This window comes from Trichogramma pretiosum, unplaced genomic scaffold (genome assembly GCF_000599845.2).
Source record: "Trichogramma pretiosum strain Unisexual culture from Peru unplaced genomic scaffold, Tpre_2.0 scaffold221, whole genome shotgun sequence".
Classification (NCBI taxonomy): domain Eukaryota; kingdom Metazoa; phylum Arthropoda; class Insecta; order Hymenoptera; family Trichogrammatidae; genus Trichogramma; species Trichogramma pretiosum.
The window spans coordinates 79-18,089 of NW_019640887.1; the positions used below are offsets into that span (position 1 = coordinate 79).

Below are 18,011 nucleotides of genomic sequence, written 5' to 3' on the forward strand. Positions count from 1 at the left end.
AAATTCCTGTGGACAAAAATAGACTCCGCATAGTGAACAAGTGAATCGGCATACGATATTGTCAGCATACGATAAGGCATTTGAGGATAAACGGTATTATACAGTTGTCTTCCTAGGCGTGGCTCCAGCATTTGATATGGTATAGCACGCAGGCTTGAAGCATAAAATAAAAATGAATTTCCCAAAATGCCATTACTAGCTATTAAAATCCTATCTGGAAAACTGAACGTTCCAAGTCAAGATCAAAAATGAATCAACCAACCTATATAAAAATCACGCTGGTGTACGGCAAGGCAGTGTGTTAGCCCCCACGCTGTATCTTGATATAGAAAATCTCGAAATTTTTAAATAAAAGAGAAAATCCCTTTCAAAATGAGCCCTAAGATCCATTCAATAAAACGAAGTATAAGTAGCTTTATTATTAGGTTCCTGGAGATTCCACAAAAATTTTGGTACAGATCCGTGACACAACGTGAAATGTTGATTATTTGTAACAATACACTTACAGATTTTTTTTCATGACGCCCTTTTTAGCCTTGGTAGCTTTGTAGCGCGTTTCAATTTTTTTGTGGCATTAAAGCATTGTTATTTGTCACCATTAACCTCGTGGCTCGTCGTGCACTCATTTTTAAAAATTTGCGTATTACGTGCTAACGGAGCGAATAGCAACGGTACGGACAAATCGTTGTTTTGTGTCCCTTATATGCAGAGTTTAAATGCGTGGAATTTCGCCGACTACTAGGATTTAGAGTTTTTAAAAACAAACATTTCTACGTATTCTACGTTAAAAACGGACTTTTATTATCTGAGTATTCATTGCTAATGGAGCGGAAAAATTTTTTTACCGCTTGATTTTGCCGATACGTCTGACGCTTTTGCGAAGCCATTATCTAACGTTTGCATTTTTAACTGTCGTAAATCGAACACAATAACTTTTTTTAGAAAGTTAGTACAGATTAGGGGCTTCAAAGTGGTAGCGATACCATATTCTAACGTAGTATGTTTAAAGTACCAAAAAATATGACCAAAACTCAGGACACTTTTGTAATAGCTGTACGAAGTTCATAAAGATTCCTGAAGTACCGGTGGCACATAAAAATCATCTATATGAAGTATAAAATAAAGTCTGCATACTATAAAATATCTAGGTATTCATTAAAAAACGCATGACGTGAAGAAAGCAACGATTCTAACTTTAGGACAGCTAACGGAGTGGACATTTGGCATGGTTATATACTACTGTAGTAAGTGCTAGGTGTTGAATTTTGAAATTTTTTCGGTGGGGATTTGTTTAGTATACTTATTCAAAGACAACTGCATCATGAGATCTTCTTTTTTTTTTATTTCATCACCGAGCCCCTGCGTCACTAGGACACGTATTATTGATGAATCGGGAGAATCAACTGTTTTGGTGAATGTTATTGAGATAGGAGATTTAATAATGTCACGTTGTACTTATAATTAATACAAATAAGTTTATTAAAAGTGTACAGGCGAAGACGCACTCGCGACAACGGTCGATAGAGATCTGAGTATAGGTGCGCTGTATATGAGAGAACTAAAGACAGATTTACAAAGAAAAGAGGGCAGCACCCTTATAGTGCAGGACGCATACGCGTATTATATAGATTTTACATTCCTTAGCATCAACCATATACTGCTGACTTGCCGTCGAATTAAAACGTATTCACGGCAGCATATGCTGATGATACAGCTATGCTCTGCGCACATCACTGCCCATGAACTACATCTACCCTACTGCAGGAGCATATCCGGATGGTTGAAAAATGGTTTAAATCTTGGAGAATTAAAGTAAACGAAAACAAGTCTATCCACACAACCTTCACTCTTTACAAAGGTGCATGCACAGGCGTGCTTCTTAACATAATAATTGTACCTCAGAGCATCATAGTTAAATATCTAGGGATGTACCTGGACCAGCATCTCACCTGGAGAGCCCAAGTCTGGACCGAGAGAAAACAAATTAACTTGCTGACACGGAAAATGTACTGGCTACTCGGAAGAAACTCTGTGCTAACACTGGATAACAAATTACTATCGTATAGAAGCATGCTAAAACCTATCTGGACGTACGGTATTCAGCTCTGGGCGGCCTACCAATTCAAACGTTGATATTATCGAAAGATTTCAATCTAAAACCCTGAGATTTTTCGTCAATGCACCATGATACGTTACACATGAAGACATCAAGAAATACCTAAACGTATCTATTAAGTCAAAGCAGAAATAATCAAGTATTCAGCCAAGTATAAAGATCGACTTTTGAGTCATCCTAATAGACTCGCATGCACCTTATTCCACCTTACAAGACTAAAAACCCATAGAATTCTGTAAATCAGAACCGAATAACTTTGTAAACTCAATAATTTTAGCAACTACGTAATTTTTCTAATTTTTGTAACGTTAATCAGAGCATATGTCATTGGACATAGTCTCCCACGTGTTCTTTTCTCGCATATTTATACAACATTTACCCATTGTCTATACTTATAGACAGATTGTAAATAAAATAAAAAAAAATTTTTCTTATGCCCATATACAGTTTTTCATTCATCCCTTATTAAATTTGTTCACAAAATTTATAGTCGATCTCATAAATCAAATGCACAAAACCACATTTCAATCCGTCATACTGTTAAAAAAATCGAAGGTTCATCCGTTTTAAATACCCTTATAAAAATTTCCTATAGGATCTCGCGAAATTCCTACAGGAGTCCTATAGGTTTCCAATAGGAATTTCGCGGGATCCAATTGGAAATTTTTATAAGGGTACTTTATAATTTCCTTTACTAATTATAGAATATTACTACAATTAATCAAAAATATATCAAATATGGTATCAAATAAAAGTAACCAGCAAAAGGTGGATTTTCGAACAATTTTCTAAAATTCCACTATTCAATTTCTCTTCGATGGGGAGGGAAATGTACTCCAACCTTTCTCTTCTTATTGCTTTATGAAACTTTTTTAAATAAATTTTTCTTTTCTTCATCTTCTTTCTTTTTTTCTATCTCTTCGTGAATAAATGTATGTATTCCCCTTGAAAAAACTTGAAAAAATATATATTTACAAATTATTTATTAATATTTTGCAGATGCGGAAAGCAATGAGGCTGACTAATAATTCTAATCGCCATTATATCGACGATATGAATGTAAAGATTGATCCAAACATTGGAAAAGCATGGCCAGCAGAGGATGATATTTCACGGATGAAAATGAGTTTCGAAAAAATCTAATAATTCAAAGAATATTTTAAATTACGAAAATGTTAATATGTAAAATCGTTTTTGGCTTACGGTCAATAAATAAAAAAAATAATTAAATTAAACAAAAATATATTTTATAATTTAGTGAATCTAAGTTCTCACTGAAAATGAGTTAAAAATATTTATCTTGTGAATTGTTAAATAGCTCAGTCTTATTGTAAACTGTCTTGCATTACGTATTGTTATGTTATTGTTTGTTTCTAAAATAACAAAGCGTTTATAAACACGCCGCTGCGAAAAGCTAGCAAAAATTTGGATAATTTCCAGCTCATGGTCACTTTTACTTTAGAATCATTCTACGTTGATCTAGGAATTATTTGAATATTTGCGATTTTTTATGAATTTCGAAAAAACGTCAAAGTGGCCAACTTTCGGCCGCAGAAAAAGTATCATAGAAGGCCCAAATTTATCTACAATTTTTTTGGGACAAATCTGACATCGAAAAAAAAAGATTTTGATAATTACAGAAAAATTTTTTTTCGGTCATTCGACTTAATTCACAGAGAATCGGCCATGTACATTAGACCGGTTGTTATTTCCCAAGTTATTCCGATCTTCGCTCCAGACGTTGATTCTGGTTCTTGAAATGTAAAAACTGAGAAAAATTCGTAAATGAGTCTAAAAGGTAATAGTTAACACGTGCCGCAACTGAAAAACCGAAATCGATTTTCAAAAAAGTTCTCCAAAAAATATGAGAATATTTTTTTCATGTTTTTTTACTATTTGACTTCACTCTTCTTGAACCGAAGCATCAAGAAGAGTTATTTCTATTAAACAATGTTTGATCACGTTGAAGGATTAGAGTAAAGAAAGTAATGGTAAATGAAAAATTTTTTTTTGTTTCGAATTGTTCATAGAAATAGAAATTCACTTTATTCTTGACATACACATTATTATAAGTTACTTAATATTACAAATATTACGTACAAAATCACTGTTAAAGTGATCAAAATCAAAAAATGATAAAAATTAAAAAATGTTTGCTACATAGCATTATCATTCCAAATATATATCGAAAATTTTTACCATAGTGTCATCTCCACAACTTGCTAATTGTAATTTTTTTTCTTTCGTAAAATTTGGTCGAAAAGAAAGTCTTCTTATAGCAAGATGATGAGCTATTGATTGACTTAAAATAGTAATTGGAATCCACTCATACGTGTTTTTTGATCTTATTAATTTTCGCAAATCAATAATTCCATTTTCGAAACCAATTGCTAAAATATATTCAAGTGGCAATGAAGTATGACTAAAAGCTATCGCTCTTATAGAATCTTCCTTAGAAAACTTTAATTTTGCTACTGGTAAGCAATTTTCGAATTCTTTAGAATTTTTATCCCAAATACCAACTTGAGCATCTCTGGAACCAGTAGCAAAATAAGCTGAATCATGTGTCCAAGCACAGCACCAGACAATTCGTGTGTGAAAATTGTTATTAGAAATCTTTTGTAGTGTATAAGTATCCTTATCTTTTTCTTTGCAAAAAAGTGACCATCTCCTATCTCGAGAAACAGAAACTATAGATTGATCATCTGGAGAAAATGCAATTTGAGTGACAGTAAGTTCATGGGAACTTAACTTTTGATGTTGTGACCATGTACATGTATCCCACAGTATTATTGCTGAATGTTCCTTTGATAATTTTGTTTTAGCAGATGTCGCTAATAATTTTTTATTGTTACTAGTAGCCATTGCAAATATTTCATAATTATGTCCATATAATTTTTGCACTTCTGGCCATAAAGTAAATTGAGCTAGTACACCTTCTGAAGGTGGGACATTGAAATTAGTTACTTCATCAAATCTTTCATTCAATCTCAATAAATTTGACTCTACTTGTGGTTCACTCTGAATTATAGCTTTATTTGTTAAACCTAATACTGGCAAGGTTGAAGCTACCGATCCTTGTAGAAAACTATTTGAATTTCTAAAAAAATCTTTGAAAACCTCAGGAGCCTCAAAAACACGAATCACTTTTTCTTCTGCACCCGAAGCAAATTTGAATGCACCTAAAATAGCCAAACTAGTTAAACCGTAACCATGAATTTGTGGTCTACTAATTTGATGCCAAGAATATTCGCCATTATCTAATTTCCAAGGGGCATGAATTCGTGTGGTTTGGTCTAAACTTGTTGTTATAAGATATCTGAAAATTGAAAATTGTAATTTTACCAGTCATATTACATAATGTGATTTATATTACAGTTGTGGTATTTACTCTTAAACTTTTTTTAAATTATCAAAGGTTTTTTATTATGATTAAAGGCCAGATAAATCTTCCAATACCCTTCATTACTTTGATTATTATTGAATACTATATTAATGATAAGTATAAAATCAACAATTATGAGCAAGTTACAGATACAAGTTTAATAAGACAAAAAAGTTGTATTTGCGAGGAATAGCTTGCTTAAGATCAATACACTCATTTATGAATCTTTACGCTAATCTGTAAATCTTTTACTATCGCAAAGAAATTTCAACATATTGTAGTTAAAGTAATTACATATTTATTCTATCGATGAAATTTTTCAGATAATTCAAGTTTTAAGCTTTCTAAAAAAATTGTAAATAATTTTCTATAGTGATGCAGTTTAGAGATTCAAGCAAGGGACCTAGAAATTAAACCTTTGGTGTTCTGACCAGTAAGCCAAGAAGTCATATATGTAAGAAGCAGGAATTTTAAAAAATATTTCAGAAACTTGAACAAAATTTATCTTATTAAGTTTCTAAAGTTTCCAATTTTTTTGAAAATTATTTAACTAATTCAAAACAACTATGAAATTATAATGTTGATTACATAATATATCAGTTTTATATTAAATAATTAGTAATTATAGTAATTATTAATTACATAATATAAAAATTCCATGGTTTTATGATCATGAAAATTGACCCATTTTGGCATGCATTATGTCATGCTGTTTTTTCAAAATAGTAAGACAAGTATTTATTTCACATAAGATTCTATGTTCTAATTGATGGTAGCAATAATTTTAGTTAGATTCATACTAGATATCTTAGATTATTAGTAAATCAATAATAAACAAATGTTCTTATAAAAGTATTCTAGGATCAGCCTATAAATATAAAATATATTACCTTCCATCTGGTTCCCAACAGAGATCCACGACATTGCTGAAGTGTCCACCTGGTGCTACTCGAGGTCTCCATACATTCAAGTCAGGTTCGTATTCCCATAAATGCAATTGCCCATAATAATCAGTAATTAGAATAGATTTTCCATCATATTTCATTCTACAACAATAATATTCTGATGAATTATCACTAATGTTTCCAAGTCTTGCTATATCTGACCATATTTTGCATTCTTTATTTTCTTTCCAAATAATAGCTGTTTTGTCTTGAGAACATGAAAGCAATTTTAATGTTTTTTCTGATGTTGAATTAAAATCCACTCCATGATTCCACTGTAAACCATTTACTGAAGCATCATGGCCAGATAGTATACTATCCAAAGTTATCTCATACTTTTGTTTTGCTAAGAAAAACTGCTGCTTTTTTAATTTCACACCATTTGACACGAGAGATTCATGTTCATTGAGTTCAATTTTCCACACATAAATCATCCCATTTTGTAAACCACTTGCTACCATCAAAGTATTTACATCCAAGTAAATAGTATCAATGCTAGTAATCCAGCATTTGTATCCGCTAAGAGTTTCAATTTTCTGGAACCCATGGAATATTCTGTAAAAAAAATTAAGTGGTTTTACCAATTTTATCTATATTTAAAGATCTATTATAAATCTGAATTTTTTAATTGTCAAGTTTATGATAAAAGTAATTAATAACGAAAAAAAGGTGATTACTTATTGCTTGATTTTTGGCTGATGTTTAATTCAGTTGAATATAAAGATATTGAGCATTCATCTGTTGCTGCCAGCAGCAGAGGCATCACATAATCTTTTGTTTTATTTGGCAAAAGGGTCAATTTTAACTCTGTTAATATAGCCTTTTGAAATGTTATCTTTTGAATTATAACAGCTTCATTATTACTTTTTTGTAACCATACATATAAGTTGCCATTTATAGAATATGTTACAATTAATTTATCACAATTTGATGGTGAAAGATAAATAGCATCACAATAACTGATGGATTGATTCATTTTCAGAACTTTATTTGTGTACAATGTACACTCCTTATTGGTAAAAGTCCAAATAATAGCCGTCCCATCTGAAGATGCGGACACAATTTCATTTTCTGATCTACCTGGAGCAGTCTTTATCCAAAATACACTATTTACTCTATCACTGTGCCCATGTAAGGTGGATAAAATTAATCCGTAATTGTTTAATTTTGGATCATATACTACAACTGAATGATAAGATGCAAAACATATCAACTCATTCTTTCCCCAGTCGGCTGTATGAGGTAATCTATTGCAACAGCAACTAGTGTAACAATTTTTTACTTGATTTGTCATCATTATGGGATAAATAAATAATTCCTACAAAAGTAATCCAGCGAGTTTCACTATATCAAATTCTGAACACAATTTCCTTGATTTCAATTGATAAAAATATTTAATTTCTTCTTAAAAACAATCACTTAATTGCAGATTATAGTCATCAACCTTTCAAGTGATGAATAATAATTCTGTCGGCAGACTTCACTTTTAATAACCACGTGTTCAGCGTTAAGAGCTCTACACTAAGAGTCGTACATACATACACGACAGGGTATTGAGGGAATTGAAATCATGATCAAACCTCAAACATGAAATAAGGAATAATGCTCAAGCTGTTCGAGTGTTTTGATAGTGAGCGTTCATAAACACAACCATTTGATGAATATCGAAGTCAATATTTTTATAACGAACATTTTATTCTATTATAAATCGCTGTAATTTTGTAAACTAAATGTAGCCACTAGATATATTTACTCTTATTCGATACCATGCTTTGTGGAATTTTGTATATGCTTATACACGCTCCAATTCCTGTTCCATAGGACAGAATTCAAAAACCATACGTATAATTTTCGTGTAATATTCAACTCAAAAAAATAATTTGTACAACTCCAACTATTGCACGATTTCACATTGAATTGTCAATTATATGATTTCACACCACTGGCTTCTAGAAATAATATTATAATACATCGATAATAATATCGAAGCAACATACTATATAAACATGGAACCTAACGTAGAATCGCTTCAGATTGCTTCTGTCCCGTGTCCGGTAAAGAGGAATAGTGGAACATGAATAAATATGTAAGAAATGTTGGCGTTCCACAGAACAGAGTCAATGCATGTAGTGTATTCGTGAATTTGAAAGAACCTTAATATTGAAAAGAACCCTACTATCAACACTGTTGTTATTGTTAGGCGTGGCTAGTTTACATTCTGGTTCTTCAATTATACATGCATCAATGTTTTCAAAATGTTAAAATACCATCATTGACTTTCATTTTTAAGAACATATTTTAATTATAGCTGGCATCATGATTGAATACCCAAAAGCATCTAGTAAGTTATTCATAACATTTCGATTTCTGTTTAGCTTTCTGAGGAATTAATAAACAAATATGTCAGGTTTCTGGTTTTTATATAGCAGGGTACTAAATTTATCATGTTTATTGCTCAAACATGATAACAGTATTTTATTAACACCTGTAAGAACTAATATATTATGAAATAGTTGTAAAATTTATTCTCATTTACAGTCACTCTATAAATATAAAAATCTTTCATCATAATCAACTATTGTTTTACATGAAATGAATAAATGAATACGAAAAAATTTGTTTTACATTTCCTAGCTTTCTTGAAAGAATAATTCCATTTTTGAAAATTTATGCAAACATCTAGCTTGTATGACATATTATCAATTGATCAATACAAGTACTTACAAGCTACTGTTAATTTTGTGGAAATTTTCTTTTGAATAAAATATTATTTAATATTATGAACTGTATCGATCACATAAATAACTAACTGTAATAATTATTTGAATGATTAGTTTGTTTGACAGAATCTAACAGTTCATTCATTTTATAGTAATGCGTTACTCAAACATAACTTAATTTGGGTTTACTGCATTCATATGTTGAAATTTTTTTGAGTATGTTTTAACATGCAATACTCAATTAATATATAATGTTATGAAAGCACTAAACTTCAATTGACGTTTTTTGGTTTTTTATTATTGTTTCTTATTATTCAATTATAAATGTGTTTATACAGTCAAAATGCGGTAGTTGATAAAAATGATGAAGAAATTATTGCAATTAACCTATATTAAGATTATTATTAACCTATGTTAAGATTTAAACAAAAAATATTTGTTTTAGTGATTAGAATAATCTTGATTCTCATAATTCTTTTTTATTATTATTGTATTTTTATTTTTATAATATTTATGAAACATATTTATAATGTAAGAATTAAAACCTTTAAAATTTATCAAAAATGATCATTAATGAATAAAATATTCTATTAAATTGTATGAGGAAGTAGCCAAAGTTGATCTTATGCTTAGCTTGAGGTTGCGTTGATGGATAATGATCCATCAAAGAAAATGAAATGACCTTCAACTTAATCGTGTCATGTAAACATTGGGAATCTTACGGCAAACAGCTTAGATATCCCAAATGCTTATCGCTGAAGGTTCATAGACTTATACCAATTAATTTAAGTGTTTGTAAGTATTTAACTGGACAAAGTACTTTCAAATAGGGTATTGAAAAAGGCTCTTATGCCTGTTTTCTGAAAAAAATTTTTTTTCACTTTTTCAGCTTGATACTATAAATAGAAATATATAAATATTTAAGCCTTCTTTGAGCCCTTAATATAATATAATAAAATGTTACATTCATTTCCAGTTCCTAACAAAAGTCTTATTCATAACCTCAAAATCGCTAAACAATAAAAAATAATCCAATATTGTAATATGTTCAACGATACAATAAAATACAACTTCTGATGAATTTTGATGTATCGATGAACATATTACAATATTGGCCTAATCGCTGGATATTAACATGTTTATTTTTGGCCTTTAGACTATTTTTTATAATTTAGGGATTTTGAGGTTATAAATATGATTTTGGAAGACAGATTTAAATTCCTCATCAAATTTTACACAAATAATTATGTTCAACAATTTTTTCATATTCACCCTTCAGAAGCAGAAAAAGATATGAAATTAGTATATTATGTATGATACGTGTGACTTAAGCAGGCCATTATTGCACGGCACGGTTAGCTATCGAGCGAAGCGAGTGCCGTGGTAAAAATTGGCTACTTTTTTTATTGGCCCCGAGCGTTCACACAGCGTGGCGTTTTCTCATGTTAATTCTCGTAAGAAAAAATTTAGTTCGAGCGGCCGACGCTGGCATTTTCTTAGGATGCGTCCAGTTTTTCCATAAGATTACGTGTAAATGGTGACTGTAGCGCCACTCTAAGCTCCGCCCAAATACTCAGAGCGAATAGCACTGTATTAAATTCATGTTTAGGCGCCTTATGGCGAGATATAAGGTGCTCATAATAGCGTCGCGGTGTGAGGTTAGCCCACGAGCGTAGCGAGTGCGATAGGCGCGCCGCAATAATGAGCAGCTTAAGTCACGGCAAAGCGTGCCTTAAACGTAAAATTTAGCCATGTAGTGCTATTAACCAAATTCCAACTCTGATCCAAGAGGGGGGGGGGGGGGGGCAATNGGGGGGGGGGGGCAATTGACCCGATATAGCCCTATACATTAGTGTAGCTTCAAATTTTCTAGTTCGGTAGCCAAGGAAGCCTCGATAACCAAACAAACGTGCCCAATTTTAACGAGAAGTTTCGCCTTAGTAAAGATTTTGGATTGGAAAAGATGTCGTGCGTGATTTTCTCGAACCACGTTTCAATGATAATATCAATTCACAACAATTGAAATGAATAATTATTATAAAAAACAACTACAAAGTAGTTGCCTCATATGTGCGCAATGCCAATTTAAACTCGAATGTTTTTGAAGGGAAATACGATGAGTTTATCCGTGAGGTAGCGTGACATGTCATGCACCTTATACGGATATAAAAATTCTTCAACTTAAAAAAGTCTTTAACTCGCGATACGTTTCTAAAATGCTCGTTTACCTAGGTATATAATTATATCATTGGAAAGATTATCAAATTCTCTTTCAAATAGTATAACTTAAAACGTGACCTTAAGATTTTAACGCTTACAGGATTCAAAAGAATGCAGCTTTCCATACGGGTCCATGTTAAATCGCCGAATTTCAAGGCCAAATATCTTTTGATATTGGTCGTTTACCCCGATTTTTTTTGCTAATCGATTTGTCTTTTCTTAAACTACAATCTCTGAAAATTTTATTGCGATCTTAAGTCTGTCGATTTATCGCTCCAGACCCCTTAAGTGTGGACGCTATCGTATGTTCAATATTATGTTTGTTTCTTAACCAAAACAGCATCTTACGTCTCAGAAAACCGAAATAATGTTATTCCAAAACTTGTTCAAATAAGCACTTAATTGCGCTGGCAAATTAAAATAACTAAAAGTCGATAGTAATTATATATATATTAAAATTTATTTTCCAGATGCTGTCGTCCTTGGAGGTTCTATAACGTATGTAGCTGGGCTGTTACTCTTAGTATCTTTCACGAGGTGAGTGTCTTAAAATCAATTTTATAACTGCAGACAGTATTTCCCACAATCTTAGTCTACTAACAAAGAGACTTTTCCACCTTCGAATGACAGATCTTTCCTAAAAATTGTGTGGAACCTCCTTGTATCTAATAATAAAACTTCCTGTGTTTAGTTTAATCGAATGGGCTTTAGGGCCTATTTTTAGGAGGATTTTTTATACTGACAAAAAATCTTGTCTATAAATGTTTATAGTGTTGACCGTATATTAATATATGGCAAACACAATATATAAATAAATAATACGAAACAAATATCATTGATTTGATACACATATTAATTGAGATTTGGCAACCGATTTTCGCAAGAGTTTTTTGAAATCTTTTTTGTTATTCTACCGATAAATTTGCTTCTTCTTCTTCTTTATGGCACCATCTAGTGGTGTTACCCACATTCAAAGTAGGTATACGGCCATTCGATAAATTTGCAAATGACCGACACCTATAATTTTATTTAGAGTCATTAAAAATGTTGTGCCATCTTCTATAAGGTCATATAATCAACTATTAACTTTTTTTAGCTCTTTCTCAAAAATTCAATTGATACCTAGGTTAAATTTTGGACTATTTGAAAGATCTACACATAAATTTTAATATAAGACAGTTTTTGATCATCCTGTATATTTTACAAAACTACAAGCTAACTTAAAAAGTTTTACATTGTCTGAAATGATATTTCTGAAGTGAGACTCGTTTCTGAAGATCAAGTCACTCAGTCGCGTCGACTTGACTGATCGACTAGATCGAATTTTTACAAATGCTCGTCGTTGAAATCAATTTTTGACTAATGTACTGCGTTTTAGGCAAATAAAGTATACTAGAAAGATGGAAAAAATCATATGGTTCCAAATACGATAATTTAAACAAGATTTATTTGAAAGGTTAGATTAAACCACTGCAAAATGAAAAAAAAAGAAAATCCAATTTTTTAAGGATTACGAGAGAACTATAAATATGTTAGATTTCATTTTTTGTAAAGATAATTCAAAGTACTTTTTGCTTAAATCTGAACTAAGTATCTTGAAAAAGAAGAGAAATATAAATTGTCGTGAATGTCTCAAGAACAAATGGGTTTTTTACTCGCTGAACCGTATCAATTAAAATCTTACAATATAAAGTCTTATATAAGTCTTTGAACATTTTTAATGAAATAATTTTGGTCAAGTTACATACGAATTATTTCAAAAACCTATTTCTAATCAAAATAGTGTTGTTAAGATTGAAGTACAAAACAACGAGTGTCTGGAACTGTTTAAAATTTTAATTTATTTTTCTTGATTTTTTGTATACTTCCCTTTTTAGAATTTATAAAAAAACTTTACTTTACAGCCCGTACTGGATACAGTCATATGAAGAAACTTTTAATAATTTCAAACACATGGGTCTATGGGAATACTGCTTTGAAAATTTCCGATATCCATATTATCAATTTGATAAGTTATTTAATAACTGTCATCATATATTTTCTCAAGAATATTTCGTATTGAGAGAATGGTTACTACCGGGATGGCTCATGGTAGTGCAAGCAATGGTCACCATCAGCTTAATATTATCTTTTTCTGGTCAAGTTATCCTTGTTCTGATTTTGATTAGATTTCCTCTAAAAATGGTGCTGGAAAATGAATGGTTTTTATCAACTATTGTCGCATCTTGTAACAGTATAACAAGTAAGTTATTTTGATCTCTTCTTTTGCAGATATATTATGATGAAATTTTTTTATGTTTCAGGCATCCTTTTATTTTTGTCAGTCACTGTTTTTGGAGCACAATGCTGGAGGAGAGATTTTTTAATGTATCCAAATTTTAATTATTTATCTTGGTCCTATGGTTTGGCTGTTATATCAATGATGTTGCATGGCATTGGAGCAATTTTTCTATTTCTCGATGCTAAATCCAATTATAAAAGAAGAAAGGAATCTCACAATTTAGTAATGCAAATGCAACCAAATCCTCAAACAAATTACTCCTTACAGAGAACCAATTATATATGATAAGCATGAAAATTTTTTTATACAACTACTTTGTACTATCGTGCCTTTTTAATGTTCAACTCAATAATGCTTTTTCTAACAAGCATATAATTATTAGATAAATATGTTAACGTGAATTGTGATCACCCTGCTTACGAATAATATAAGTCTTACAAAGGCGACGAAGACTATCTTTCATATTACAAAACTAATTTCCTTGTGAAAGATATAAAAAATATTCACAATTGAAAGTTAATAAAAAATTAGATGTAAAATCTAAAATTCAAATAACATTTTATACACTTTGGAACAATGTTAGTTAACTTATCAAATTTAGTTGAAATTTAAAAATTATAATTTTTAAAATCTTTTATTTAATAACGTAATTTTAAATCATCAAATTCTTAAAATAGATAAGTGTTAAAAACGTTTACTCCCATACTTCTTCAATGTATTACTATTTTTATATTACATATAAATGTAAATAATTATATCAATTCCCGCAAATTAAATACCTCAAAAGTTCATGTATGGTACTTGAAATATGAAGAGCCTGCATTTAAATTCTAATTTTTTTTAAAGATAAAATTTATAAAATTCTTGAAAAAATTGATTCTGTAAATAAAGAATTGATACAAAGGGTTGAATTTAAATTATTTAATTTTTTTCCATAAAATTGACGGCTTAAATCACAATCAAAACTTCGAAAATAAAAATATTTTAGTTCATTCTCGTTGCCGAAAATTAGAAATTTGAATTAGTGACTGAGGAATTAATTTTTTCTGAACAAATAAAAAGATACAGTTTTTGTAGAGTACGCGGTGATATAATCAATTTTTGTACATGATCTTAAAGATTAAATGTTGAGAAGATACTTCAACATAATTTTGAGTTCTGTATAATCTCAATCATTTTCAGCACTGCATGACTAGAGTTAACATTTATTGCACGCTTTTTTACATCAGATGCACTTCCCATCTATTCCAGTTGTTGTATTCGATGGACTAAACGATGCTGTGCCGTGAAGGACTGTTTATGAATCTGAAATCGTAATTATTACTTAAAAGCACTGCGTGGCAAGTCGCACTTTAAGTAACCTCATCGCTTACATCGCACTCGCTACATTTGTGCGCTAAGTTCACTCCACGGTACCAGAAAGTACGATTTATACCTCGGAAAAGCAGACTCAAGTGTGAATTTAGCATAGTGCTATAGAATTGAGTATGAAACTGGTGAAATAGAAGTCATTTTCTAAAAGTAATATCAAGATCCTCGCTGCGCTCGGGTCCAAAGTTCTGACACGAGTGTCATACTAGTAATTTTCGATACATTGTGCCATGAGAAACACTTTTTGGCACGGCGTAGTTTAGCTAATGGCTGGGCCAAAAAGTGTCCCTTATGGACGAGTATCGTAAATTTTATAGTACTGTGCAAAGTTCACATATATGCCCCCTTTTCCGAGCCATAAGTCGCACTTTCTGGTACCGCAAAGTGACGTTAGCGCACGAGCGTATGTGAGTGTGATGCGAACGCTGCGGTGCTAGAATGTGCGACTTATGCCACCGAAAAGCGTGCGATAGATGTGAACTTATGCCACGCAGTGCTATAAAGTATGTTTCAAAATGTATTATATCGATCTAATGCGATAAAGTAGTCGATAATACGTGTAGTGTCTTATTATTCGTAGAGTATAGCTCTTTATAGTATTTAAAACCATTATTTTGGTATTGACGATTTTGCTATACATTTACGATATTTTTATTCATGTATATGTTGTCTGTGTGCGTTCAAATAACCTCTGTTAAACCCGTTTATGATATTTTAATGACTTTTGTACATTATTTGATTCTAAATTTGCAACTTTAAAATAATAAAACTAAAAACGGCTTTGTCTCAAATACAATTGAGTTCAGTAAAAACATAAATATTCGAGGAAAAATGCTGAACAATAATTTTGAAATGAATCGTCAACTTTTATGCCTTGAATAAAATTGTCAACTGTCTGTGAATTTTTTAAGATGCAACAAATAAATGGAATGATTCTTATACCAACTTGTTTTGATTATTCAACAATCACGCAAATCCTGTGTATAAATTGAACATTTGATAGCAATATATATAAAGGTGGTCCTTATTTCTCAAAGTACTCGGATACTCGCTCCCGACCCTCAAGTCAGTGTAGGACTACAAATAAAGTAATCCGTCGTCATAACTCCCTCTCGTAGTTTGTTACAGAAATGGCAGGTTTTCTCCATAACAATACTAGAAATAGTTATCTTTGCCCCTGGGAAGTATTCGTTACAAATTCTTAGTGCAGTTGCATGTTTTCCGGCTGATATTCGTAAAGATCAGATGAAAATTTAATAAATTAAGACAGAAAAATACAATTTTGAAAATTAAAAATCTTCCCTTTTCGAAAAATAGGCCGGACCATGCGTATGGACCCGAATTAAGACAAATCGTAATATTCTTCGGCTAAATTCCAAGGTTTTCTCAATTTCAATATTATGAATAGTTATTTTTGCCCCTTGTAAGTATTCGTGACAGAATTCTAGTGCAGTTGTACGTACTCAAGCAGAATTTCGTGCATATTGAAAGAAAATTGACAAAGTAATGATAAAAAAAGACCACTTTAGAAATTGCGAAAATATTCTATTTACCAAACAAAAGTCAAACAATACGTATACATAAATAAAGCTGAATCGCAATATTTTTCGGCAAAAATTTAAGGTTTTCTCAATTTTTATACTAGTTATAGTTAACTCTGAGCCTGAGTCGCATTTGATACAGATTTCTAATAGAGTTGTTCGAATTCAAGCTAAATTTCGTACAGATCGGATGAAAATTGACAAAGTTATAACGAAATAACAAAATTTTCCAAATTCAAAATATTACATTTCCGGTTAATAAGGCCTGCGCATGCGCAATGACCTTCTTAGGCCAAATCTCAATATTATTAGGCGGAAATTTAAGGTTTTTTCAATGTTTTTAATAGTTCCGTTTTCTTGAGCTTAACGTTTCGATCAAGTTGTCAAGTGATAAATGATCCAATTCTAGGTGTGCATACAAATTTTCAAGTCAATCCGACCACCAGAACCCGAGATAGTCTCATTCGAGTGGCGAATTTGGATAACTTTTGAACGGTTTGCCCGATCGACTTGAAATTTTAACTGGACACTTGAAATTCAATTTACAATCTAAAAAATTAAGTTTCAAGTCGATCGGACCATTAGAGAAAAATAAATATTCAACAATTTCTCGACCTCGGAAAAAGCGTATTACCATGCGATTGTGCTTCGAAAACCACCACAGATGAATTAATAATAATTTAGAAAAGTAGAGATGACCGTGAAAAATTTTCAGAGTTTTATTCGTAACGTTTTGATCAAGTTGTCAAGTGATAAATGATCCAATTCTAGGTGTGCATACAAATTTTCAAGTCAATCCGACCACCAGAACCCGAGATAGTCTCATTTGAGTGGCGAATTTGGGCATAAAAGTGACTTTACGGTTCTATAACTTTTGAACGGTTTGCCCGATCGACTTGAAATTTTGACTGGACACTTGAAATTCAATGTAAAATCTAAAAAATTAAGTTTCAAGTCGATCGGACCATTAGAGAAAAAGTGATATTGAACAATTTCTCGTTTCCGAAAAAAGCGTATTACCATGCGATTGTGCTTCGAAAACCACCACAGATGAATTAATAATAATTTAGAAAAGTAGAGATGACCGTGAAAAATTTTCAGAATTTTATTCGTTACGTTCTGATCAAGTTGTCAAGTGATAAATGATCCAATTCTAGGTGTGCATACAAATTTTTAAGTCAATCCGACCACCAGAACCCGAAATAGTCTCATTTGAGTGGCGAATTTGGGGGAAAAAGTGACTTTACGAGTCTATAACTTTTGAACGGTTTGCCCGATCGACTTGAAATTTTAACTGGACACTTGAAATTCAATGTAAAATCTAAAAAATTAAGTTTCAAGTCGATCGGACCATTAGAGAAAAAGTGATATTCAACAATTTCTCGATTCCGAAAAAAGCGTATTACCATGCGATTGTGCTTCGAAAACCACCA

At 31.4% G+C, this 18,011-nt stretch overlaps 2 protein-coding genes across 2 annotated transcripts; one reads left to right on the forward strand and one right to left on the reverse strand.

Moving 5' to 3' along the window:
• Window positions 1-4,128: 4,128 nt before the first annotated feature.
• Window positions 4,129-8,468, reverse strand: LOC106651390 (probable elongator complex protein 2). The gene is made up of 3 exons (XM_014369862.2): window positions 7,123-8,468; window positions 6,392-7,000; window positions 4,129-5,435 (listed from the first exon to the last, which is right to left on the reverse strand). Exons 1-3 carry the CDS (start codon window positions 7,740-7,742, stop codon window positions 4,286-4,288), a joined length of 2,379 nt encoding a protein of 792 aa, XP_014225348.1. The 5' UTR covers window positions 7,743-8,468; the 3' UTR covers window positions 4,129-4,285.
• Window positions 8,469-8,599: 131 nt separating this feature from the next.
• Window positions 8,600-14,815, forward strand: LOC106651473. Its single transcript, XM_014369991.2, has 4 exons — window positions 8,600-8,786; window positions 11,856-11,922; window positions 13,290-13,627; window positions 13,689-14,815. Exons 1-4 carry the CDS (start codon window positions 8,762-8,764, stop codon window positions 13,949-13,951), a joined length of 693 nt encoding a protein of 230 aa, XP_014225477.1. The 5' UTR covers window positions 8,600-8,761; the 3' UTR covers window positions 13,952-14,815.
• Window positions 14,816-18,011: the final 3,196 nt, after the last annotated feature.

What these genes read in the sequence shown, in the direction of transcription:
- LOC106651390 (XM_014369862.2), bottom strand. Translation starts at nt 7,742, where the DNA reads ATGATGACAAATCAAGTAAAAAATTGTTACACTAGTTGCTGTTGCAAT. An exon ending in AGCCAAAAATCAAGCAATAA is followed by an intron (nt 7,001 to 7,122) that starts GTAATCACCTTT and finishes TTTTTTTTACAG; the next exon opens with AATATTCCATGGGTTCCAGA. An exon ending in TGTTGGGAACCAGATGGAAG is followed by an intron (nt 5,436 to 6,391) that starts GTAATATATTTT and finishes TTCAATTTTCAG; the next exon opens with ATATCTTATAACAACAAGTT.
- LOC106651473 (XM_014369991.2), top strand. Translation starts at nt 8,762, where the DNA reads ATGATTGAATACCCAAAAGCATCTA. An exon ending in TGAATACCCAAAAGCATCTA is followed by an intron (nt 8,787 to 11,855) that starts GTAAGTTATTCA and finishes TTTATTTTCCAG; the next exon opens with ATGCTGTCGTCCTTGGAGGT. An exon ending in ATCTTGTAACAGTATAACAA is followed by an intron (nt 13,628 to 13,688) that starts GTAAGTTATTTT and finishes TTTATGTTTCAG; the next exon opens with GCATCCTTTTATTTTTGTCA.